The following is a 25,744-nucleotide window of genomic DNA, read 5'->3' as shown; positions in this document are numbered from 1 at the left end:
TTTGAAAAATTATTTTTAAGTATACTCAGTAGTCACTCTAAGATAAGTGATTTTTTTTTCAGGCTAGCCTATATCTGACACACTGCTGAGTAGTAGAGTATTTATTAATGAGTTTTGGGAGTAGGTAATTAACATAACTAAGAATGTTTAAGTGTCTGTTTATATTTATTTTTGAGGTATTTATAGTACTTGGAAAATATCTTACAACCTCTTATTTCCAAGATTCTGAATATTTGAAGGGCTGTCAGGTAGGAAAGTGGCAGATTTATTTGCATTGGTTGAGAAGGCTTGATATGGACACTGAGTAAAAACGACAAAGAACCAAGTTTAACATAATATACAGAAAACCTTTACTAGGGACGTGAGCTGGCCTTCTGTGGCTGTGCTCCATCCACTTGGGACAGCTGGTCGGCCAACCCTCTGTCTCAGAGCTAGCAGAGTGGATTCTTGGCAGCATGGAGTGGCTGGACCAGGTGATGCACAGGATTCCTTCACCCTTGACCCTGAGAAATCTGATGCAACTTTATGGATAAGAAGACTGAAGTTTAAGGAGATGAAATGATTTTGTCTTTTGCATGTTAAGAACTATGAAAATGAAAGATTCAGGCACCCTTGTCATCTTTGTGGTTGAAACTTAGAAATAAAAAGTGAAAAATGAAAAATGAGATTGAAGTAGGTGCCTCTGACCCGTGTTCTGACAGTGTTGCCTGCCCATTCCTGCCCACAGCACCCCGTGTGGCCTCTTTGTAGCTTCTTTGGTGACTTGGAGCAGTTGCAGGGGTTTAATGCCACGTGGCCTTTGCCTGTACCATTCTCTTATTGCTCCCTCCCTCAGCCCCATTTATCTGGTGAATTTTTACTTATAGCCAGTACATTGTTGTGCAGTTGTCACCTCTGTGAACTCATTTTTGATCCTCGCTTATCTTTACCCCATGCTTACTGCTCATCCTTGCTGGCCCCAGGTACTTCAACTGTGATGCTTCCTTGCTATTTTATACAGACCTGTTCTAGAACAACATTACATATTGTAAGTGTTGCACATTTCTCAAGGGGCTAAACTTCTTCAATGCATTGTGTGACCTTAATAATACCTCAACCATTAGAATGTAGTTGTTCAGCTAGGACCTGAAGTCACAGTGTTTGTTCATCCCAGCTCTGCTGCTTCTTAGCTCCGTGATGGTGAACAAATTACTTAACCAGCGCCTCAGTTTCTCTTCTCTTAGATGAGGATATTAACAGGGCCTCCCCCATAAGTGTAAGATTAACTGAGTTAATATATGTAAAGTGCTTAGAACAGTATCAAGTAAGCATTTAGTAAGTTATAGTTACTATCTGGACTAAAGCTGAGAAACAAGTTTTATTAAGAAACAAATTATTAGTAGTTTATTTAAGAAGACAAAGTTCTGGGCCAAAAGAAAATGAGATTAAGCTGCTCTTAACAAAGATACCCCAAAGACACCTAAGTCATATAGTTGAAATTTAGTAGATGTTTCCTCTCTCATCAAATAGCCCAAAGTTGAGCAGTCCAAGGCTGCTGTAGTCCACAGGATCATTCAGGGACCCAGCTTCCATTCATGCTGTTAACTCCCAGGTAGTTGGTCCCACTCACATAGTAGAAGCTGCCCTGTCTCCAGTCTGTGTTCCAGCATTCAGGGAAGAGAAAGGCCAGGGAATGTGGTTTCAATTTTAAGGAGAAGAGCCAAAAGTTGTACTTATGGTCACATCCCTTTGTCCCAAACAATTACGTGGCCACATCTAGCTGCAAGGGAAACTGAGGGAGTTTCCTTCAGATGGACAGGTTAGATTCCCAGTTCTGCCACTTAAGGCTGTAAGACTTTGGGAAAGCTTTTTAACCTCTTTGTATATCCTTTCTTATTCATAAAATGGGGGTAATAGGAATACCTACTTCACGGGGTTATGGGGGAGGACACATGAAGGATTCTGGACAGGGCTTGACACAAAGGAAGCATTATATAGATGTTAGAAGTTGTAATTATTCTTCTACCAAAAGGAAGATGGGAGGATGAGTATTGAGGGACAATTAACAGTCTGTTTATGAGAGGAAAACCAGAGACTGGAGCTCTGCAGCCTGCCTCGTTATTTGAGGTTTCTGGGTGGCCACCAACTTACTATAATTATTGAAGGTCCCAGGAACTTCTAAGCTCTATCTAAGTCTGTCCTGCACAGGTCTTGTTTAGACCTCCCTTGGGTCAGTCTGAGGAAGGTTTATTATCTTGCGTTTATGGTTTTGATCTCTTAATTTTTCATATATATTCTTCCTTCACCATAGCTTGTCATTAATATACCAAGAAAGTAAACATTCTATTTATAACCATATTAGTTTATAATTAGAATGTTAATTCTTTCTTATAGTAGATATGTTTGTAAAAAGATGGCTGTAAAATGAAGTTTTCACAATTGAAATTCATTTCCAGTTGATGTCAATTAGAAAATGTGGATTAGTGGGGACGTAGGCAATATGTATTCTAATTATTTCTCACTCCTTTTTCTGTAAGACATCATCCCATGTCTTTGTCTAGTGAGGTGGGCTTTGTGGTACTGTACGTATAGACACCTACCTCTGCAGTTCCAAAATTAGCTGCTTAGAGCACTATTCCAGAAATGATTCTGTGTGCCATGATAGTAGGATAGTGGGTTAAGTACACTCGGGAAATATTGCATGTTTTTTCTTCCACCTGGAGATTCATAACTCTTTGAATCTCATTACATTAGCATTTAAAAAAAAAAGCATGAGAAAGATGATAAGGAAAACCCTGTTTAATTTTTTTTTAGATCTCTTCACAAACTCATTTGAAGATGAACTTTTTTGGCTTATTGGTTTGTTGTTGGCTATAGCCATTTGGGAAAATGGGGTTTTTGTATATAATGATTTTGGCAGTATGAGAGATCCTGATCTATCTCTAAGTTGCCTGTGGTTCCTGCTCTTAATTGTCATTAGAGTCAAGCTTAAAGACAAAGCTTACTACCCTGTTCAGCTAGAGAGAAGTAGCAAGAAGATGGTCACTGGTGAGAGAAAAGGGTTTGACATTGCCTGATTCATGGTGCTGACAACTCTATTCTTTTAGGAATTGATCCAAGACAAACTTTTCAGACTGAAATGTTTTCAAAAGAGTGTCCTTAGGCCCTAGAAACCAATTTTGTATGCTAATGATAAATTACATGAGTTAAAAATTTGACTAATATTCTATATAAAAGAATTAAATATATCAATGTGAGGAATCTCTGTGGAAAAAGCAGAAAACTTGAGATTTAATTTTAAAAATAAAGTATGAGAATGATAGGTACATAGAGTTTTTTTGTAAACAGCTTCCCCAGCTGTTTTGTGTATTTAAAATGGAGGTCATCGCCATGCATCCTGAAAAACCGAGTTCTTTTCTTGTGCTAGAGATAATCTGTGCATTAGTGGTGTTTGTGAATGTAGGTATTTAACAATTTGGGTGCGTGGTAACCTTCTACTGAGTATAAATTTAAACCCTCATCTTATGGTAAGGGTTGATTTTGTTTCTGGCTATTGTTTCAAATCTAAATTGCGTAATACTGTACCATTAGAAATTAAAACAATGAAGACAACTTATTTAACAAAATATACACTTTAAATTCTGATTTAAATATACTCAGTATAGACATTTAGAAGATATAGAAAAATATAAATAATTAAATTACCCATTTCTAATGGCGAGCAACCACTGTTAATATTTTGGTGTGTTTATTTTAGTTTTTCTTATGCATATTAAAAAGTTTCAACATGTTTAAGAGATGATGCTGTATGTACATTTGTATATTTTGGTTTACATAATTTTTTTCATTGCTATTAAGAATTTGTAGTAAATATAATTTCATCATGTAGAATTACACAGTGTACTTGATTCATTGTTATTGAACATTGATATGGTTTGGCTCTGTGTCCCCACCCAAATCTCATCTGAAATTGTAATCTGCAGGTGCTGAGGGAGGGACCTGGTGGGAGGTGATTGTATTATGGGGTGGTTTCCCCTATGCCTTTCCCTGATAGTGACTGAGCTCTCACGAGATCTGTTGGTTTTATAAGTGGCAGTTCCCCCCATTCTCTCTCCTGCTGCCATGTGAAGAAGGTCCTTGCTTCCCTTTTGCCTTCAGCAACGATTGTTAGTTTCCTGAGGCCTCCCAGCCATGCAGAACTGGGTAATTTCTCTTATAAATTACCCAGTCTCAGGGAAGTTCTTTATAGCGGTATGAAAATGGATTAATACAGACATCCATGTTTACATTTTTTCCCCTTATAAACAGTGACATAATTAACATCTTTGTACATAAAACTTGACTTACATTTCAAATTTATGTCCTTAGGATAGACCCCTCAAATTAGAATTATTAGCTCAAAGTACATGAATACTTTTATAAGGGTGTTGATGAATGTTGCTAAATTACTTTGTGGAGAGATTGTACTAATTAACATTCTTACCAGTAGTATGTTAGAGCACTGTGTCATTTGATCAGAGTTTGGTGATTTGATTGGCAAATAATGAAACCTTACTTTAATTTGTGTTTTTCTGATTACTGATAGGATTTATATGTTAAAAAATGTTTGTTAGCCATTGTTATATTTTTTCTGTGGATTGTCTATTCATGTTCTTTGCCAATTTTTCTCTTGTGTCTATGAAGATGTCTGTGTTTTCCCTTTATTTGTAAAAATGTTTATTAAAGACGTCAGGCTTTTGTCATGTTATTGCCAGTATTTTTTCTAGTTTTGTTGGATGTGTAATTTTATAATTTTTGATATGCAGAATTTCAGGTTTTTACGTATTCAAGCGTATCAATCTGTTGTTTTTTTTTTTCTTTTTCGTTAATTTTTCATTGCTTTTATGTTAGGAACATTATTCCTGATTCAGGGATAAGATGAATAATTAACTTTGTTATTTTATTTTACGACTGTTCAGATCGATCTTGTGAGTATTTTAGAATTTATTGTGTGGTGGAATGTAAGATACAGCTTGAAACTATTCTTTTCTTTCAAAGTAGCTTCAGTTTCCCCAGCACAATCGATTAGATGATCCAACTTCTTTCTCATTGACTGGTGGTCCTCTCTTCATCATACATTACTTTTAATATAGCAAGGGTCTATTTCTGAAGTGTTTCTTCTGTTCTACTGGCTTTTGGTTTTTGTTCTCAAGTAATACATTTTTTTTTTTTTTTTGAGACGGAGTCTCGCTCTGTCACCCAGGCTGGAGTGCAGTGGCGCAATCTCGGCTCACTGCAACCTCCGCCTCCCAGGTTCACCCCATTCTCCTGCCTAGCTTCCCGAGTAGCCGGGACTGCAGGTGCTTGCCACCACGCCCAGCTAATTTTTTTTGTATTTTTAGTAGAGACGGGGTTTCGTCATGTTAGCCAGGATGGTCTTGATCTCTTGACCTCGTGATCCGCCTCCCTTAGCCTCCTAAAGTGCTGGGATTACAGGCGTGAGCCACCCTGCCCTGCTTCAGGTAATACATTGTTTTAATTATTGTAGCAACAGTGTTAGTTTTCTGCCTTCTTTTTCAGCAATTAGTACCCCTTATTTCCGTTTCAATTTTATCGATTAGGCTAGAACTTTTATAACAATATTTAGGAAAATGGTAATAGTGGACATCCGTGTTTTGTTTCTGATTTTTAATATAAGTACTTCTACTGTTTTATCTTTAATTATGTGAAAGAAATATTATTTTATTCTTGGTTCTTAAAAACAGTAATCTGAAATAATAAAGAATTTATCAAATGTCTTCTCAGTATCTGTAGTAAGTCTGAATTTGGAAGTTGTTTATAGATTGAGTTTTTATAGGTGAATCATACTTTGTGAGTAACTTATATTGCAAATTCCAAAATGTCTCCCTAGAAAAAATGCTTCAACCCCAAGCAAAATATATTTTTTGATGCTGAAATGTTTCCTTTCCCTTAAAAGGCAGTAGGACATTTTCTTAATTACCAGTTAGAGAGAAAAACATCTTCAAGCAGAGAGAGAGAGTTTGAGAATGTCTTCCAGCCCTTCTCGCATTATTTCAACAATTTTAGAAACATAATGTCCAAAAACTGTTAAATTCTAGAAATCCTGAGGACAGAATTGAACTAGCATTCACGGTTCTTCTGCTGATTGGCTGTGTGACCTTGAGGATGCTTCACTTGACATAATTGAAAATCTATACCAGCACTGTCCAGTAGAACTTTCTGCAGTGTTGGAAGTATTACATGTCTCACCTGTCCAGTATGGTAGCCACTGGCCACATGTAGCTGTTGAGCACTTGAAGTATGGCTAGTATGGAGAGCTAGATTTTAAATTTTATTTAATGTTAATTAATTCAAATTAAAATTTAAATGACTACATATGGCTAGTGGCTACTATATTGGACAATACAGATCTATACAATGAATCATTATACCTATAAGGTCATTTGTAGCTCTCAAACTGTGCCTCTCTGAGTAAGGCTGCAAATTACCCAAGAATCTTCTTACATTTCACGAATTTGTAAACTGGGAGATTTTGGAGAAAACTGCTGTTGTGTTCTGATTCTTGGATTTTTGATCATGTATTCCCTGTATTCAGATTATGTACATGGCTGTTGACTGTCTCCTAGCATCCATGTAAAATATAACATGCTATTTGTGATAATTGCCAAGTTAGTGTATTCATGTATTTTCATGGCGTATATGAAGGACTTCCCTCTTTGCAGGCAGTGGGTTAATGTGTCAAACTAAAATTAACTTCTAGGTAATATACTTTTGTAACACTGGAGAATTGGTTGTGGCAAACATCATTTACTACTGAGAGGCTCAGAGGTACTTTTGAGTAATTGACCTGATTCACTTACTACTTTGCAGTTAGTTAGAAAATGTACCTCTAGAGAGTGCTTCCATTTCTTAAAATAAGCTTGAATTTGTATACATTTTATTTCTAACATTTTCTAATCTCATGGTTCAGCTATTAGTTATATGTAGATATTCTAGAAATAGAAGAATCTTCTTTAGAAAAGTCATATGAAGGGGATGAATCCATGTAGCATCAATATACACCATGTAAAGCTGTGAATGGCTTTATGCTTTGTAGCTCATTAAAAAGTGTTTATATTTCATATAAAATCACTCCCCCCCAAAAAAAAATCTTTCAGGGGTAATTGAACAAAGCCAAAATGATTTGTAAAAATTATCATTTTGAGAATTTGTTTCTGTACAATAGCAATTAAGTGTCCCCTTAGTAAGTAATTTGTTTGGATGTTGTCCATTAATGTTCAAAGTTGGATTTGCTCAATCTGGCATGTCTATTTCCAGGAATTTTGAAAAATTCTCTAAGCATATTCAAAAAATTTAAAGTAAATATATTTTAGTGTGATTCTTAGGAGTAGTAAGAAAGGCATGCCATGAAATGTTAAAAGGAAAAGAGACTGGAAGTAATTATTTTAGTAGTTAGGTATGATACAGAGGATTCCAATGCTAGTTTCAATTTCTGGCTTTAATACCTAGTCTCAAACTTAGGGCAATAATCAGCTTTCTGTGTACCATCAAGTTTCTTTATTTGAAATGTTAGATGATAGGGCCAATGTTACTATGTTACTGTTTCCTTTATAGGTAGCCTTTGAGATTCTTCTTCTTATTATTATTTTGAGATGTAGTCTTACTCTGTTGCCCAGGCTGGAGTGCAGTGGTGCAATCTCGGCTCACTGCCACCTCCACCTCCCAGGTTCAAGTGATTCTCCTGCCTCAGCCACCTTCCAAGTAGGGATTATAGTTGTGCATCACCACACCTGATTTATTTTTGTATTTTTAGTAGAGACAGGGTTTCAAGGTGTTGGCCAGGCTGGTCTCGAACACCTGACCTCAGGTGATTTGCCTGCCTCAGCCTCCGAAAGTGCTGGGATTACAGGCGTGAGCCACCGTGCCTGCCCAAGATTCTTATTTTAATTTAATTTAATTTTTCGAGATGGGATCTCACTGTGTCACCTAGGCTGGAGTGCAGTGGTGTGATCTTGGCTCCCTGCAACCTTGACCTCCTGGGCTCCAGTGGTCCTCTCAGCTCAGCCTCCCGAGTAGCTGGGACTACAAGTGCATGCCACCACACCTGGCTAATTTTTATATTTTATTTATTTACTTTTTGTAGAGGTGGGGTTTCACTATGTTGCCTAGGCTGGTCTTGAACTCCTGGGCTCAAGCCGTCCACCTGCCTTGACCTCCCAATGTGCTGGGACTACAGGTGTGAGCCACCACACCTGGCCGAGATTATTTTTTAAGAGGCTTCTTACTATAGTAGAAGTTGTATATAAACAGATTTAAAAGAGTCAGTGTTTTGCCAAATAATTAGTAATTTGTCCTAATTATTTTGTATCTAAAATTGATCATTAGAGATTAAGTTATTTGTGCACACACATTATTTGGCTTATTTGAGGGATCACAGATTTTAAAAGACATAGTAATTTATTGGAAAGAAAAGTAAAAGACATACAGTTTAATGTTACCATCTGTCTTCTTTAATATGTATTCATTTTTAAAAAGAATCTGATTTTCTTATAACTGATATTAAAAGGGAGACATTTGAAGTTATCCCTAATTTTAGACTTCTTTCTGAAAGAGTATTCTTTATATATAAAACGTTCAGAGAGTATATATTTGGTATTTTATGTGTATTTAGCTCACAGTCTTTAGTTAGAGGAAGCTGCTTAAGTTAATTTGCATGTGAAACACAGAGTATCAGCTAATTATTGCCATATGATGCTGTGTAACAAATCATCCCAAAACTCAGTGACTTAAAACAATTGTTTGTTCTCTCGACTCTGTGGGCTGGTCGAGGAGGCATTGCTTTAGTCTGTGGTGGAATGGCTTTGTGCCTGCTGTGTGGATGTGGTCTGGGTCTTCTCCAAGTGTCTCTCATTCTCCTTGGCATGGCAGGCTAGCTGGACATGTTCTTCCTGTGGCCGTGGCAGAGATGCCAGAGTATAATACCAACTGCCAAGCACATTTCATGCCAAAGCAAGTCACATGGTCTAACCCCAAAATTATTAATTGGTAAAATATGTAAAGTATGGAGTGTAAAAATGGCTCTCATTCAGGAATAAGATATAATAACAAATCTTTACCTGGTGGTTCTTGCATTATACAAATAGGTACTATACTGATCTATTTGTTGCTACACTTTGTTTTGTTCTCTTGGTGTGATATTTTCTCTTCTTTTGGGAATCAAAAATTACTGCAGGGCAATACTTAAAAAATAATTTTTACCCATAGGGTAAAAAGAATTCTTTGACATAAAGAAGTAATGTTATATTAATATATACTTAAGTGGCAATATTTTGGATTGTTAGAGCCAACAGCAGCATACAAGAAACAGTCTTTAGGAGTAACATAAATAGCCTTCCTGATTCCCAGTACTTTGCCCACCTTCAAGTTGGTCAGTGAAAAGTGCTCTGCTGTTGACCCTCCAGCAATGCTCAGAAGTCAGATTGAGTACAATAAAAACATCTTGTATGATTCAATAACAGTACCTATTTGAGATGAAAAAGGAGAGAAGAATTCAAAAAGGCAAGCAGCCAAATATTAGATAATATAGTTCTTTTCATAAACAGTTTCTTTGTTTTTTTTTTTAGGTAGACTGGATTTGCTTTGCATGCTCTTTTTGTGTGTGGCCTGATTGGAGGAAGAAGTAGGGAAATTTGGCTTTCAAGAATTAATAGGGATTGGAATAAATGCGGGAAGGAACAGAGTGCTTGCCCAGGGACTAGTGTTAAGTGTGGTACTAATGAGGCTGGGGTTGGGAGTCAGTCGAGGCCTCCTGTGAGCTAGTTAACTCTGCCCTTACCTCCCCACACCACATTGTCCCAGAACCCAAACCATATGGTGTTATACTTTTCTACTTTATGAGGCAGGAAACAGACTCTGAGAAGTTAAGGGACTTGTGCAAAGTCACATTTGGCATTGGAGGTAGAGCCAGGACACAGTCCTCCTCTTCCCTTTACGCCAGGTCTTTTACTTCGGGTGAGGGTAGGGGGCTGATGAATGACGATGTGTGGGTATATAAATACAGGAAGAACAGGTTAAAATTTAATGAACATGGGTGTGGTACTGTGTTTCTAATATTAAGAACTTTTTAATAGACTTGGGAAGCATTTTGGCATGGGGAAGCTAGAAAACTTCAAGATAAGAAAAAGGTTACCTGAAAGTTAACTGCCTCATGTCAATTGCTATAAAGATTTGGGGGTCTTCTGTAAACTGCAGCAACATATCAAAGCCAGTAGTTAACCTAGCAATGACAGCCTCCACCTTTCTTAGACGGGATGCCAGTATTTTAGTTGGATGAAACGCCTCCTGTATCAATACTGAATTGAAATGTTTGAAAGAATTTTGGGAATCTTTTAAAAACTGAATTTGTAACAGTGTTACTATCTGTGCAGCTGAGGAAACTGAGGCCCATCTTAGTTATGGTTTAGGTAAGTTCACAGCATCAGCTAGGAAAAGAGCTAGAGCTGGAATCCCTCTCTCATGATCCTTAGACCCCTGCCATTATTTTCACACAAATGTGGTGACTTTTATTGGGCCCCTCCTCTGTTTTAAGGTTCCCTTTAGAGGTAAAGGGGAGTATGCAAAGAAATATAAACCTCTCAACAGCCAGTAGAGATGTGTAAGATAATGGAAGATGAACTTACGTTGTCACACAGGTCTGGCATAGAAGACTGTTATTAAGGTTCCATGACTAGAATCAGACGTGTAAGACATGCCAGGAAATAGCCCCTCAAAGACATCAGAGCGGCATCCCAATTCAAAGCTTACTGTTCTGCTTTCATTTATTTCTTTTTTTTTTCCCGTTGTGCTTTCTAAGTCCCTTTTATTAGCATTTGTCAGGGGGTCTTTCATCTGTTCATGTTTTTTGTTGCTGTTGTTGTTGTTGTTGTTTTTGAAACAGTCTCGCTCTGTTGCCAGGCTAGAGTGCAGTGGCGTGATCTCAGCTCACTGCAAACTCCGCCTCCCGAGTAGCTGGGACTACAGGCATGCGCCACCACACCCAGCTAAGTTTTGTATTTTTAGTAGAGATGGGGTTTCACCATGTTGGTCAGGATGGTCTCGATCTCTTGACCTCGCGATGCACCCGCCTCGGCCTCCCAAAGTGCTGGGATTATAGGCATGAGCCACAGCGCCTGGCCGGGTCTTGTCTGTTACCTTGACTATCTTGTCTACCTGGCTGAGTCTGTCAAAAGACAGGGTGTCTTTTTGTTTCCTAAGCCCCTTAACATCCAGCCCTGCGACTAACATGCCCCGTGCACATTACTTGATGCATTTTGAATGAATACATATATATATATATTTTTTTCAGTTATATCTTAAGCAGCTACTTGGAGCAAAGACCATTTCCAGTTAGGAGTGGGGACTTGAATCTATTGTAAGGCCAAGCCAGGGAACATATTCTGAATGAACTGATGTTTACAAAGCTGCTGCAGGTTATCTCTAAAAAGTCTGTTGTGGCACTACCATATTAGTTCTCTGGCCAGAAATCAAACCTACGTACTTTGTAAGACTTTCCCATATGCAACATTTCTTTTTTTTCCTTTTTAAAAAAATTTTGGTGGGTACACAGTAGGTGTATATATTTAGGGGTACATGAGATGTTTTGATACAGGCATGCAATGTGAAATAACCGCATTATGGAGAATGGGGTATCCATCCCCTCAAGCATTTGAGTTACACACGATCCAATTACATTCTGTAAGTTATTTTAAAATGTACAACTAAGTTATTATTGACTGTAGCCACCTTACTGCGCTATCAAATAGTAGGTCTTATTCATTTTTCTATTTTTTTTTAAATACCCGTTAACCATCCCTACCTTCCTCTCGGCCTCCCCAGCCACTGGTGACCATTTTTCTACTCTCTATGTCCATGAGTTCAGTTGTTTTGGTTTTTAGATCTCACAAATAAGTGAGAACATGTGATGTTTGTTTTTCTGTGCCTGGCTCGTTTCACTTAACATAATGACTTCCAGTTCCATCCACGTTGTTGCAAATAACTGGATCTTATTTCCTTTTATGGCTGAATAGTACTTCGTTGCGTATATGTACCACATTTTGTTTATCCATTCATCTGTTGATGGATACCTAGGTTGCTTCCAGATCTTAGCTCTTGTAAACAGTGCTGCAGCAAACATAGGAATGCAGATATCTCTTTGATATACTGATTTCCTTTCTTTTTGGTATATAACCAGTAGTGAGATTGCTGAGTCATATGATAGCTCAATTTTTAGTTTTTTGAGGAACCTCAAAACTGTTCTTATAGTGGTTGTACTAATTTACATTCCCAACAACAATGTACAAGGGTTCCCTTTTCTCCATGTCCTTGCCAGCATTTATTATTGCCTGTCTTTTGGATAAAAGCCATTTGAACTGGGGTGAGATGATATCTCATTGTAGTTTTTATTTGCATTTCTCTGATGATCAGTTATGTTGAGGACCTGTTTGTCATTTGTATGTCTTTCTTTGAGAAATGTCTATTTAAATCTTTAGCCCATGTTTTGATTGGTTTATTAGATTTTTTTTGTTTGAGCTCCTTATATATTCTGGTTATTAATCCCTTGTCAAGTGAGTAGTTTTAAAATATTTTCTCCCATTCTGTGGGTTTTCTCTTTATTGATGATATCCTTTGCTGTGCAGAAACTTTTTAACTTGATGTGACAAATGGCTGTCCATTTTTGCTTTGGTTGCCTGTGCTTGTGGAGTATTATTCAGGAAATTTTTGACTAGGCCAGTGTCCCGGAGATTTTCCCCAGTGTTTGCTTGTAGTAATTTCATAGTTTGAGGTCTTAGATTTAAATCTTTAATGCATTTTGATTTGATTTTTGTATATGGTGAGAGATAGTGGTCTAGTTTCATTCTTCTGCATATGGATATCCAGTTTTCCCAGCACCATTTATTGAAGAGACTTTTTCCCAGTGTATATTCTTAGTACATTTGTCAAAAATGAGTTCAATTGTAGGTGTGTGGATTTGTTTCTGGGTTCTCTATTCTGTTCCACTGGTCTATGTGTCTATTTTTATACCAGTACCATGCTGTTTTGGTTACTGTACCTCTGTAGTGTAATTTTAAGTCAGGTAATGTGATTCCTCCAGTTTCATTCTTTATACTTAGGACAGCTTTGGCTATTCTGGGTCTTTTGTTGCTCTGTATAGTTTTTAGGATTTTTTTTTCTATTTCTGTGGAGGATGTTACTGGTATTTCGATAGGGATTTCATTGAAACCATAGATTGCTTTGGGTAGTATGGACATTTGAATAATATTTATTTTTCCAATCCATGAACATGGGATGTCTTTTCATTTTTTGGTGTCCTCTTCAGTGTTATATAGTTTTCATTATAGAGATCTTTCACTTCACTGGTTAATTCCTAGGTATTTAATTTTATGTGTGGCTATTGTAAATGGGATTACTTTTAAAATTTCTTTTTCATGTTGTTCAGTATTGGCACATAGAAATGCTACTGACTTTTGTATGTTGATTTTGTATTCTGCAACTTTACTGAATTTGTTGATCAATTCTAATAGTTTTCTTGTAGTCTTTACATTTTTCTAAATATAAGATTATATTATCTGCAAACAAGGATAATTTGACTTCCTACTTTCTGGTTTGGATGCCCTTTCCATCTTATCTGATTACTCTAGCTAGGACCTCCAGTACTATGTTGAGTAACGGTGGTGACAGTGGGCATCCTTGTTATGTTCCAGATCTTAAAGGAAAGGCTTTTCCCCATTCAGTATGATACTAGCTGTGGGTCTGTCATATATGGCTCTTATTATGTTGAGGTATGTTCATTCTATAGCTAGTTTTTTGAGTGCTTTTATCATGAAGGGATGTTGAATTTTGCCAAATGCTTTTTAAGCATCAATTGAAGGATAAATCCATTTTATCCTTCATTGTATTGATACAGTGTATCATATTGATTGATTTGCATATGTTGAACCATCCTTGCATCCCAGGAATAAATCCCACTTGGTCATGGTGAATGTTCTTTCTAATGTATTGCTGAATTAGGTTTGCTAGTATTTTGTTGTGGATTTTTGCATCATTATTCACTAGAGATATTAGCCTGTAGTTTTCTTTTTTTGATGTGTCTTCATGTGGTTTTGGTATCAGGGAAATACTGGCCTCGTAGAATAAGTTTGGAGAGTATTCCCTCTTCTATTTTTTGGACTAGTTTGAGTAAGATTGGTATTAGTTCTTCTTTAAATGCTTGGTAGAATTCAGCAGTGAAGTCACCAGGTTCCGGGCTTTTCTTTACTGGGAGACTTCTTGTTACAGCTTTGATCTTATTTGTTATTGGTCTGTTCAGGTTTTGGATTTCTTCCTGGTTCAATCTTTGTAAGTTGTGTATATCTAGGAATTCTTCCATTTCTTCTAGATTTTCTAATTTATTGGCATATAGTTGCTCATAATAGTCACTAATGATCATTTGGATTTCTGCAGTAGTATCAGTTGTAATGTCTTCTTTTTCAGTTCTGGTTATATTTATTTGGGTCTTGTCTCTTTTTTCTTAGTGTGGCTAAAGGTGTGTCAATTTTGTTGGTTTTTTTCAAAAAACCAACTTTTTGTTTTATTGATCTTTTGTATTGTTTCATTTTGATTTCTGCTCTGATCTTTATTATTTCTTCTACTAATTTTGGGTTTGGTTTGCTCTTGCTTTTCTAGTCCTTTAAGATGCATCATTAGATTGTTCATTTGAAGTTTTTTCTATTTTGATGTAGGCCGTTAACAGCTATAAACTTCCCTGTTAGTACTACTTTTGCTGTATCTGATAGGTTTTGATATGTTGTGTTTCCATCATCATTTGTTTCAAGATATTTTTCAGTTTCCTTCTTAAGTTCTTCATTGACCCAGCCTGTAATGAAGAGCTGACCACCTCTGGAATGTGATCCTGTGATGCTGATGTAACCTCCACTTCTGGAGCACACATCGCTTCCATTCCATGTGGATGTCGCTGTAAGAGTTCAGGCTAGTTAAGATAAACTGTGACGTCTCCAAAATATGACTGGGAGCACCTAGCACCCCCCTTCTTGCTCTGGTTTCCCATAGAAAATTCTTATTGACAAGTACATTTTTAGGTGGCAGACATATTTTTAAGACTCCATCTTTGCACTGTACGCCAAAAAATGTCTTGAATTTAAAAACTGTCAGTGTTGTCTGCTGGAAAGAGTATGAAATTTGGAGTCAGACAGAACTGATGTCGCTTTAGGTTCTGCCTGACCTTTCCTAACTGTGTAAGTTCGTGTGTGATCAGCCATTCTGAGCCTTTTATCTGTCCACTAGGAGTAATAATGTCTCCTTCACAGGGTTTCTTGGCACATAGTAAGTATACAGCAAACGTTATTAATTCCCATTAATATGTGAATTAATATGTGAACTCTAAACTGTAAAACAGAAAAACCCTTTATTACTTGATTAAGTTTCTTACACAGCATTTTCATTATTCTTTGCAGCTCCCAAATACCCTTATTATAAAGACCAACTGTTTGCTCTGCATATATGAAGAGTCAAATTTTCATCACACATTTATTAAATAAATGTTTTTAAGTCTCCAGAATAAAAAAGAAAGTTAAGCCTGAAAGGCTCTTATGGGTTCAAATTGAAATACCCCTGTTACAGCAGCTGAAACAGGTGTGGCAGCAGCACTCGGACATTTTGTTTCTACAAACTCACTGGCTGAAAAGCTTGCCAGCCCAGGGAACATTCTGACCTTCTTTCATGGGACAGTAACTTTTTGCCTTTGTAAGCAGAATTTCATCTTTATGTCTGGGCTCTATTCTACTATACAAAAGATGGTTACTATGGTTTGATTGTGCCCCCCAAAGTTCATGCGTTGGAAACTTAATCCCCAATGCAACAGTGTTGAGAGGCGGGACCTATAAGAGATGATTAGATCATGAGGGCTCCACCCTTGTAAATGGATTAATGGTGTTATCTCAGGAATGGGTTCCTGATAAAAGGATGAGTTCAATTTCTTGCTCTCTCTGGTACACATGCTCTCTTGCCCTTCTACCATGGGATGAAACATCTAGGGAGGCCAAGCAGGCCTCTCCAGATGCAGGCCCTCTGACCTTGAACTTCCCAGTCTTTAGAACTGTAAGAAAGAAAGCTCTCTTCTTTATAAATTACCGAGTCTCAGGTATTCTGTTATAGCAGCACAAAACATACTAAGATAATGGTCCTCTCATCAGCCAGCCAGCTTATAGGTTTTCAGTGCCTACCATGTGTCCCTGTTACACTGTGCCAGGTGCCAGAGATACAGACGGCCTCACTTTTTTAGAACTCACATTCCCTAGGAGGCAGATGGGCCAGATGGGGGGTGTGAATGGGCAGGGGAAGATTTGGTGATAGTTTTCAGGAGGAGGTGACAGTGCTCCACTTAAAATAGATTGGGGACCAGCCGGGCACAGTGGCTCACGCATATAATCCCAGCACTTTGGGAGGCTGAGGCGGGCGGATCGCTTGAGGGCAGGAGTTCAAAACCAGCCTGGCCAATATGGCGAAACCTTGTCTCTACTAAAAATACCCAAAATAGCTGGGCATAGTGGTGCACACCTGTAGTCCCTGTTACTCGGGAGGCTGAGGCATGAGGATCACTTGAACACGGGAGGCGGAGATTGTAGTGAGCCAAGATCATGCCACTGCACTCCAGCCTGGGTGACAGAGGAGACTCCATCTCAAAAAAAAAAAAAAAAGATTGGCAGGGAGAGGATGACTGTGGGAAGGGTTTGGGGCTTCCTGTTCCAGGAATATATTACTGTGTAACCAACTACCCCAAACTTAGTGGCTTAAAACATGTTACTTAATGTACAATTCTGTGGGTCAGGAGTTTGGGCCGTTCTGCCCCATGTGGTATCAGCTGAGGTTACGTGGTGATCATCATCTGGTCCGGAGTGTCCATGATGGCTTCACTCATGTCTGCTGCCTTAGCGGAGTGGTTGGAAGGGTGGGTTCTGCTGGGACCGCTGAGCAGAGTGCCTACGTGTGGCCTTCCCAGCATGGTGGTCCCAGGGTAGTCGGCTTTTCACACTGGCCTTCAGAAGTCTCAGAATATCACTTCCTTTGCATGTTGTTAGTAAGCAAGCCATTAGAGCTAGCCCAGATTTAGGGAGAGGGGAGTTAGACTCCACCTCTTAGTGGGAGAAGAAGCCCTCTTTAATCTACCACACTGGGTTCCTTGATAGGAGAGCGGCTGGGAGACTTTAAGGAGGGGAGGTTGGTTGGTGTGCTGGGTGTATGATGAATGATCAAATGTACTTTTGGATCTGGGGGCAAAGATTGAATGATAGTGGACTGAAAAGCCAGCAAGTATTGGAAGCAGAATAATGGGTGTGGGTACTTTTCAAGATTCTTGGCTTTGTAAGGAGAAAATGGAAATCAGAGTGGAGGCTCATAGTGAAGCTTAGGGTTGGAGGCATTTGCTTGTTTTTGCTTTGTTTTGAAGATGGGTGAGATCACCAATGACTCATTCTTTTCCAGATCATGGTTGTGCATTTTCTTTCTCTTAACTGACCTCTTAACTGATTAGACACTGTTGAAATTCTTTGGTCTTTGGCGATATAACTTTCTCCTGCACCTGGTCCTTATGCCTGTGACAAAGGGCTGTTTCCTTAAATAGTTGAATTTCCCAGGCTCTGTCCCAGCCTTCCTTGCTTCCTTATTCTGCACCTTTTTCTTTAGTAGCCTCATTTATTCTCATGACTTTAACTGCCCCTGCATGGTGAAGGCCCCGGGGTTATGATTTCTCTGGAGCTCCAGACCTAACTTCAGTTGCCTCCTCCATGCCTCCCTGGATGTCCCTATAATTCCTGTTCCTATTTCTAACAATGCTGTCACTCTGACCAGGCCAGAAGGCTATATGATGTTCCCTTTATCCCTCACCCTGTGCATCCAGACGGGTTACCAGTTACTGTGAATTTTGTCTTTAAAACCAGGGTTCTTACCTGTGGCTGCATCACTTGGGGAGCTTTGCAAAAATGCAGACCTGGAGCCTCATCTCAGGCTTATTGAACCAGAATCTCTTGGGTTTTAGGCGTTCATATTTTTGTAAGGTTTTTTTTTCCAGGTGATTCTGATGTTCACTTTGTACTGAAAACAACTCTAAAATTTTTCTCTAATCCTCCAGTTCATCTCCACCAGCACTGCTTTGGTTCAGGCTTTTATAGTTTCCTGTGGCTGCCATAACACATTACCACAAACTTGGTAACAACAACAGATGTTTATTCTCTTAACAATTCTAGAGGCCACAAGTCTGAAATCAAGGTGTCGGCAGGGCCCTGCTGCCCCTGAAGGCTCTTAAGGGGAGAATCTTTCCTTGCCTCTTCCAGCTTCTGGGGCTCCAAATGTTCCTTGGCTTGTGGTTGCATCACCCCAGTCTCTGCCTCCATCACATGGTCGTCTCCTCTCTATCCCTGTGTACCTCTTACAAAATCACTTGCCATTGGATTTAGGACCTATCGACCTATCAGTAATCGAGGATGATCTCATCTTGAGATCCTGGACTAATTACATCTGCAAACACCCCTTTTCCAAAAGGTCACATTCACAAGTGACATGGATGTATCTTTTTTTTTTTGAGACTGAGTCTTGCTCTGTCGCCCAGGTTGGAGTGCAGTGGTACAATCTCGGCCCACTGAAACCTCTGCTTCCTGGGTTCAAGTGATTCTCCTGCCTCAGCCTTTCAAGTAGCTGGGATTACAGGCATGTGCTATCATGCCCAGCTAATTTTTTGTATTTTAAATAGAGACAAGGTTTCACCATGTTGGCCAGGCTGGTTTCGAACTCCTGACCCCAAGTGATCCACCTGCCTCGGCCTCCCAAAGTGCCGGGATTACAGGCATGAGCCACCATGCCCAGCCTTGGACGTATCCTTTTAAGGCCACCATTCAACCCACTGTACGTAGCTCCCCATGGCTATGGTGGTGCTGCTATCTGATCATCTTGCCTCTAATCTGGTCTGGTCTTGCCTCTAATTTCTTCCAGTTCCTCCTGCACTGTGCCAACCTATGTGATTACTTTATATTTCCAGTCATGTTAGCTATTTGCTTATATCTTACCAGACTTTTCATTACCCTTAGGGTAAAAAGCCATAACCCTTAGGGAGTACCAGTGATAGAGTTTAGCTCTGTGTCCCCACCCAAATCTCATCTTGAATTGGAATTCCTGTGTGTCAGAGGAGGGGCCTGGTGGGGGGTGATTGGATGGCGGGATGGGGGTTGGATTTCCCCCTTGCTGTTCTCTGATAGTGAATGAGTTCTCACAAGATCTGATGGTTTAAAAGTGTGCGTCACTTTCCCCTTCTCGAGCTTTCTCTCTCCTGCTGCTGTGAGAAGAAGGTGCTTGTTTCCCCTTTGGCTTCTGTCATGATTGTAAGTTTCCTGAGGCTTCCCAGTTGAGCTTCTTGTTAAGCCTGTGGAACTGTGAGTCAATTAAACCTCTTTTCTTCACAGGTAGTTCTTTATAGCAGTGTGAGAATGGACTAATACAACGAGGGCATTACAGTCGGGCTCCTGCCTACCTTTTACCCTCCTTTCCCGCTACTCTCTCCACTTGAACTTCATACTCTCCACAGTGCTGAACTGTGTAGTCCTCCTTGCCTTGCACATTATGTCACCCCTTCATTCTCCATTTAGACTTCTTACTTAGATTTTTCTTTCTTTTCTTTTTTGACAGTCTTGCTCTGTCACCCAGGCTGGAGTGCAGTGGCATGATCTTGGCTCACTGTAGTCTCCACTTTCCTGGCTCAAGTGATCTTCCCACCTCAGCCGCCCGAGTAGCCGCGACTACAGGTGCATGCCACCACGTCAGGCTAATTTTCATATTTTTTGTAGAGGTGGGGTTTCGACACGTTGCCCAGGCTGGTCCCCTGGGCTCAAGCTGTCTACCCGCCTCGGCCTCCCAAAGTGTTAGGATTACAGGCATGAGCCAACGTGCCTGGCCAAGATTTCGGCAGTTCAAGCAGTGCTTCCACCATGAAGCCTTCTCTAATGCATCCTCCCACATGCCTTGTGCTATAAGTGCATCTTGTTACATGTGTATTTATCTTATTTCTTATTGTGCCTTTCTCTCCTTCTGAGCAGGGAGCTCTGTGAAGGCAGGGAAGCTGATATTCATCGTTGTAGCTCTGGTACTTGGCATTATAAATATCGAATGAATGACCATGTAGCTTAACCTAGTTAGAAACTTGTCTCATGGTGACACTGGTTTTTCCACTGCTACTTTAATTATTTCCAATAGGATTTTTCATCTAGATGTATTAAGTAAGTAGGCAGTCTGTAAGTAGGCTGGCTTATTATTTGCTTAACCTGCAATATCTGTGCCTCTATGCTTAGGCAATTTAAATTAAAATGTTTCTGCATGTGTTGAGGTTGATGCTTCTGGTTTTTTTCTTCCCTTTATATTAGATATGGCTTTTGGGTTGTAACTCATGGAAATCAAATTGAGTTAGCTGAAGCTAAAGTAATTTTGTCAAGAACGGCCGGAGTACATCTGGGCCAATAGAAACCCTTAAGGATCCTATTTCCATTGCTTTTTGCTGCTTGTCTCTGTTCATCTGCTTCCTTCTTCACTTTGTCTGCTTTTTCAGCCATATAACACTTTGTGACATCCCCACAGCTCCTGCGTTTGCATTTTACAGCTCTAGCCAGCAACTGAGCGTGGATGACTATCTCTCTGTCCCAATTTTGTATTTTCCAAAATTAGAATGTTATTGGCCAGGTTGGGTCAGATGTCAGCCTCTGGCCAGTCAGCCCCAGAGTGGTGAGGAAGATGTTGGCATGGCCATTTCACTCAAACGTGGTGCTGAGGTTCAGCTTTTGGAGTTAAGGAATAGATTCCAGAGAAGGAAGTATAGTTGTGATCAGATAGCCAAACAAGCATCTGCTGCACTCCTATGAGGCTAAGGCCTGTTGACCTGGAGTCTATAGTTGAGGCAAGAAAGATGCAGCGCAGAGTTGTGCCAAACCCCTCTCAACTCCAGTGGGGATGGCACCAGATTCAAGAGGCTGAAGAAGAGGCTCAGAGCCAGCAGATGAGACATGGGGTTTTGTTGGCAGCTTACATACAGGGGAGAGAGCCAGTGTGGGTGGGTTGAGCAGGAGAACCACAACTGCATATAAAAGGCATGTAGTTAACATAGCATTTTCATTTAACACGCTCCCCCTAACAACTGCCACCTGCGAACCTTCACTTAACCAAAGCAAAGGGCCGTGATATCCTGGAGATCCTGCGTTCCATGGGACTGGATGGGCACTCAGACGTTCCTCATAGATAAGGAATGACTCTCTGGTTTGGCCACTCTTGGATACCGTAACTTGGAACTCTGAACACACATTCAGGTGCATCTACCATACACGGTCATTCTCAATCACATTATTGCTGTCAAGTGCACCTGCCATACACACAGAGCTGGGTAGAAGTGAAGGGCATAGCAAGCCTTGCCAGATCTTGTACTAATTGTGTGTAGGCCACGGTATTGAAAATGTTCCTCTAAGTTGTTTACAGTCCTGGGTTTAATTGTTTCACATATGCCTCCTTTAATATAGAATGTTCATCTTGATTTAAGTGACATGGAAATATATTAAAACAAAGCGGGTTTGTAATGGTTGTTGACTCATGGATACTTTATAGTAGTTATCACAAATACGTTTAAGAAAATAATGTACACGATTCTGATCTTGCCTGAGAAAAACTAGAGGAATAAGACTTGAAATAAATTATCTTTTTATTCTGGAGACATTTTTATATAGCCGACATTGCTTTGTGCTAGAAACGGAAACATTAAAAAGACAGTGGGAATAACTTACAGTGATAATTTGAAACCATTGTCAGACTGTGGCGATGACTTGACTGGTGAAACAAACACACAAAGCCCCTTTCTTCCAACTTCTGTTCCCCAGTGGGCTTCACAAGTTCCTGCTTCCGTTGTCCGGCCACTCCCTTCTGGGTGTAGCTGGAAAAGTGGAGAAGGCCCGGGATCTGTGGGACAGGAACAAGCCACCAGACCTGCTGTCTCCTAACCTTGGTGTTCTGGGGGAGCCTTGGAGCTGTCATACGTATCTGTGTAAATTTTAAATGTTCCTTCTTTTAGTTTTTTTTTTCTTGAAAAGAGCTTCCACCAAGGTGGAAGCAGAGAATAGTTGTGTGAATGTAGCAATATGGGCCATCAGTAAGAACATACAGGGGCCGATTAATCCAGAGTTAGAAAATACAACTAAAAATTGAAATGCTAACTGTGATCCTGCATTTCTTTTAAGCACTGGTATTAGCTAAATACAGGAAACCTGCTTAAGGGCATTATATGTTTTCCAGATGACTTCTAAGTTATTTGACAATTTGTGGACTAAAACTCGTGTATATTTTTGCAATCTAATTTTTGCTAACAAAAATATGTTTAATTTCTGCAAGCTGTCTTTTGCTAATCTGACAGCGTAGGGTTCAAACAGAAATGAGAGTGAATGTGGAGGATTCTGAACTTTTAAGAAAGCAAGTAACTAAATTGGTTGTCTTACAAATAAAGATCCTGCAGACAACGTTAACATGGTTTGAAAGTGAGAGATGAGGTTTAATTAGTATGCTATTTTCTAACTAGTTCATTTAAAAATATTTCTCAAATGTATCTCTGGGGTCTATTAGAATGGTGCTAGTTGAATTTAGCCAGCCCTAATATGGCCTCTGCAGAATACTCATTTGCTTATTTATACTCTGCCTCTTTCCAAAAAGATTTGAAGAGTCTGACTTTATAAAATAGGAAACCTATAATTACTTGTACATCACTCTTAAATTAAGTTCCTAGAAGTGATTTGAATTTCATTACAGCCGAGGTCTGTGTTGCAACCCTTTCCTTTTGTGGAGTGTTTAGTGGGCAATTCTTTTATGACCATTCCTGTCTTTTCCCTTATTCAATACCTCTAACTTTTATGTTTAAAACTTGAAAAATCTGCAGCTAGATGAACTCTTTCCTCTTTGTTTCTAGGTACAATGGTGCTTTACCCAATGGAGATAGAGGACGGAGAAAAAGTAGATTTGCCCTCTACAAGCGGCCCAAGGCAAATGGTGTCAAACCCAGCACCGTCCATGTGATATCCACGCCCCAGGCGTCCAAGGTAGGTGGGTCTGTCAAGAGTTGGGAGGGTGCTGGCAAACAGTGACTCACAGATACTCCTTGTCCACTGCTGTCTTTCCTTTCGTCTTTTCATGTAGGACAGTCTCTCAGACCATTTAAGGATGGATAATGCTTTGTTGTGAGGGGCCGTGCTGTGCATTGTAGGGTGTTTAGCAGCTTCCCTGGCCTTGACCCGCTAAGTGCTGGTAGCACCCCTGCATTCTTGCTCCCCACAGTTGTTAATCACCAAAAATGTCTCAAGACACTGCAGCCTGTCTCCTGGGGAGGGCTGGGCAGGTAAAATCTGTCCTATAGGAAGCACTGCTTTAGGATACCAAAGCAGCTAGCATTTATTAATTTGGAATAGATGTAGTTGAAACGTGATGTTCTTTATCCTAAAGAGTTTTTGTTTTAAATCTGGGTATAAACCTCATGATTTATTTTTCTTCTGTTAATTGAGTGTAGTAGGTGGTTTTACATAATCTATATGTACATGGAATTGAATTTGTGTGGCTCTTAGAAGGACGAAAAGTATACATGACCAAGTGATAAAAGAGGCCGACTATACATATTTTTTTCTCATAATTTTGAAGTGAATAAAATGCTAATTAAAAAAACTGGTTATTTTATTTGTTTTCTGATCTATAAGTCAAGGAAAAAATCTGAGTTTTTATTGCAATTGATATATGTTACATAGTAGATTTATTACAGTGTTTCTTTAATTAAATAAATTCCTTAATACATAGTCTTATTTTCTATAAAATATATTTACATGAAGCATTTCATATGGGGCTACTGGCTATACCTGTTGATCATGAGTTTGGACCACCTGGCATATAAATGAGAGTCTTGATTTCCATTTTTCCTGAAAACCCACTTTTGGAAGAAAAAGGAATGGCTTCATGGAAGCATGTGTGATATTTATATGCAATGTAAACATAGATCACCTTTGTTAATGTTTTTATTTTTAAAAAGCTCCTATTTCTGAAACAGTGCCATTGAAAGAATTTGTTAGGAGGTGCCAATTGAAATGATCTTGTATTAATGAGGGGATGAGTAGATAAGAAAATATCAAACACCAAGGAAACAAAAAAGATTAATATTTAGTAGATAAGCCAGAGCTAGAAAAAGAGAAATAAGCTAAACATTTTTAGGTGGAAAGAACATTTTATAAGGAAAACAAAGGAAATCCAACTTTACGAAGATTCTGAGGAAAGGAAGTGGTAAAATAGCAACAGAATCTTAAGAGGTCAAGGAAATAGGAGAAACATTTTATACTCCAAAAATATGTGGTGAAGAACGATACCAAAACAGACGTTTTTAAGCGTGTGATGAGTGCCAGAAATGTTCTGTTATTTAGCTGTGGTCCTTATAATTTTGTCTGTTTATTGACATTTTTTTTTCGTTCCTCTTTTTTAAAATCTTGGGTTCATATTAATACAATGGCTGACGTTTAAAAAAATGTATAGAAGTCTTGCTTTGATTACTCATACTTCATGTTGTGATAGAATATGAAAATTTGCAACTATTGAGAGAAAAGTATCTCTTCTTTATTCTTTAGCCACGGCCATCTCCTCCCATTTTAGCCTTTTATGTTTTACTTTTATACCTAGATTTTACTTCAAGTTATTTAGATTATTAATCTTTTGATAATTGTCGTCTAAGTCTGTGTTTAAAAATATTACCCACCGTACTAAAAGTAGGGCAGATTGGGTTTTGGTCTTGACCCTCTATATTCTATAATCTGGGAAAAATATATTCTCAGGGCCTCTGTTTACTCATTAGAAACTGAGTAAATTGGCATCAAGCAGGAGCTCTGTTGAATTAGAAAATATACTTTGGTTATAACAATAGAAATTATTCTGGCTAAGATAACAGATGAAAGTAGGAGAAATTATTATAGGCTAGCCCTCAGAATCAGGGAAAAGTTGAGTAACCAGGTTTGAGAGAGAGGTGAACTGGAGTATCAGCAGGAGTGCACGTGGATATTTTTTCAGGAGTGTTAGATCGTGGCTTTCCTCCAACCAGCTTCTATCTCTTTTAAAGGTTTTACATTTTCAAGAGAGAGAATCTGATAGGTCTCCCCTGGGTCACTGAACTATGACCAAGGGAGATGGGCAAACTAAGACCAGACATATTTATTGTGAGCAGATCAGCCACCCCATGTTGCCTTTCAGACTCTCAAACTCTCATCCTGGCCAGCTGTACCCGGCCACTCCTGCTGCTTGGTTTGCTCTGTTGGCACCTTCTACCTCAGAGCCCCACATCTACCTCTTCCGCCCCTTACTCCTGCTCCCTGTCAAACTCTCATCTCTGCCAGCTGTGCCTGGCCATTGCTACTGCTGGGTCTGCTCTGTTGGCACCTTCTACCTTGGAGCTCCAGCCTGTTGTGAACTCAGCCCTTTACATGTTTAACCTTTTCTTCAGATACCCCTCCCACTTCCTGGCTTTAACTGAATCTAATTTTCAATGAATGCACTCTTTTGTTATTTTTTCCATCTCATGTTTGTGGAACATATTTCAGTGACTCAGTACCTACCCCCGAGTCTCTTTCTCCCTGACCCTGTAGCATCTATGGCTTGTAGTACTTCAACTCTTTCAGTTTCTCTTCCACTTTCCCCACTGATA

The 25,744-nt window shown here is 39.2% G+C and overlaps 1 protein-coding gene across 1 annotated transcript in view; it reads left to right on the top strand.

The window, feature by feature from the left end:
* The window catches only part of PELI2 (pellino E3 ubiquitin protein ligase family member 2), a 181,571-nt gene that overhangs the window by 31,781 nt on the left and 124,046 nt on the right, over nt 1-25,744 (top strand). Inside the window, exon 2 of the mRNA XM_055289271.2 lies at nt 22,988-23,117. Within this exon, the coding sequence (XP_055145246.1) occupies nt 22,988-23,117 (130 nt within the window). The remainder of the gene's footprint in view (nt 1-22,987; nt 23,118-25,744) is intronic.

This window comes from Symphalangus syndactylus, chromosome 8, assembly GCF_028878055.3.
Source record: "Symphalangus syndactylus isolate Jambi chromosome 8, NHGRI_mSymSyn1-v2.1_pri, whole genome shotgun sequence".
Lineage (NCBI taxonomy): Eukaryota > Metazoa > Chordata > Mammalia > Primates > Hylobatidae > Symphalangus > Symphalangus syndactylus.
This window is presented reverse-complemented; position numbering and strand designations above follow the sequence as displayed.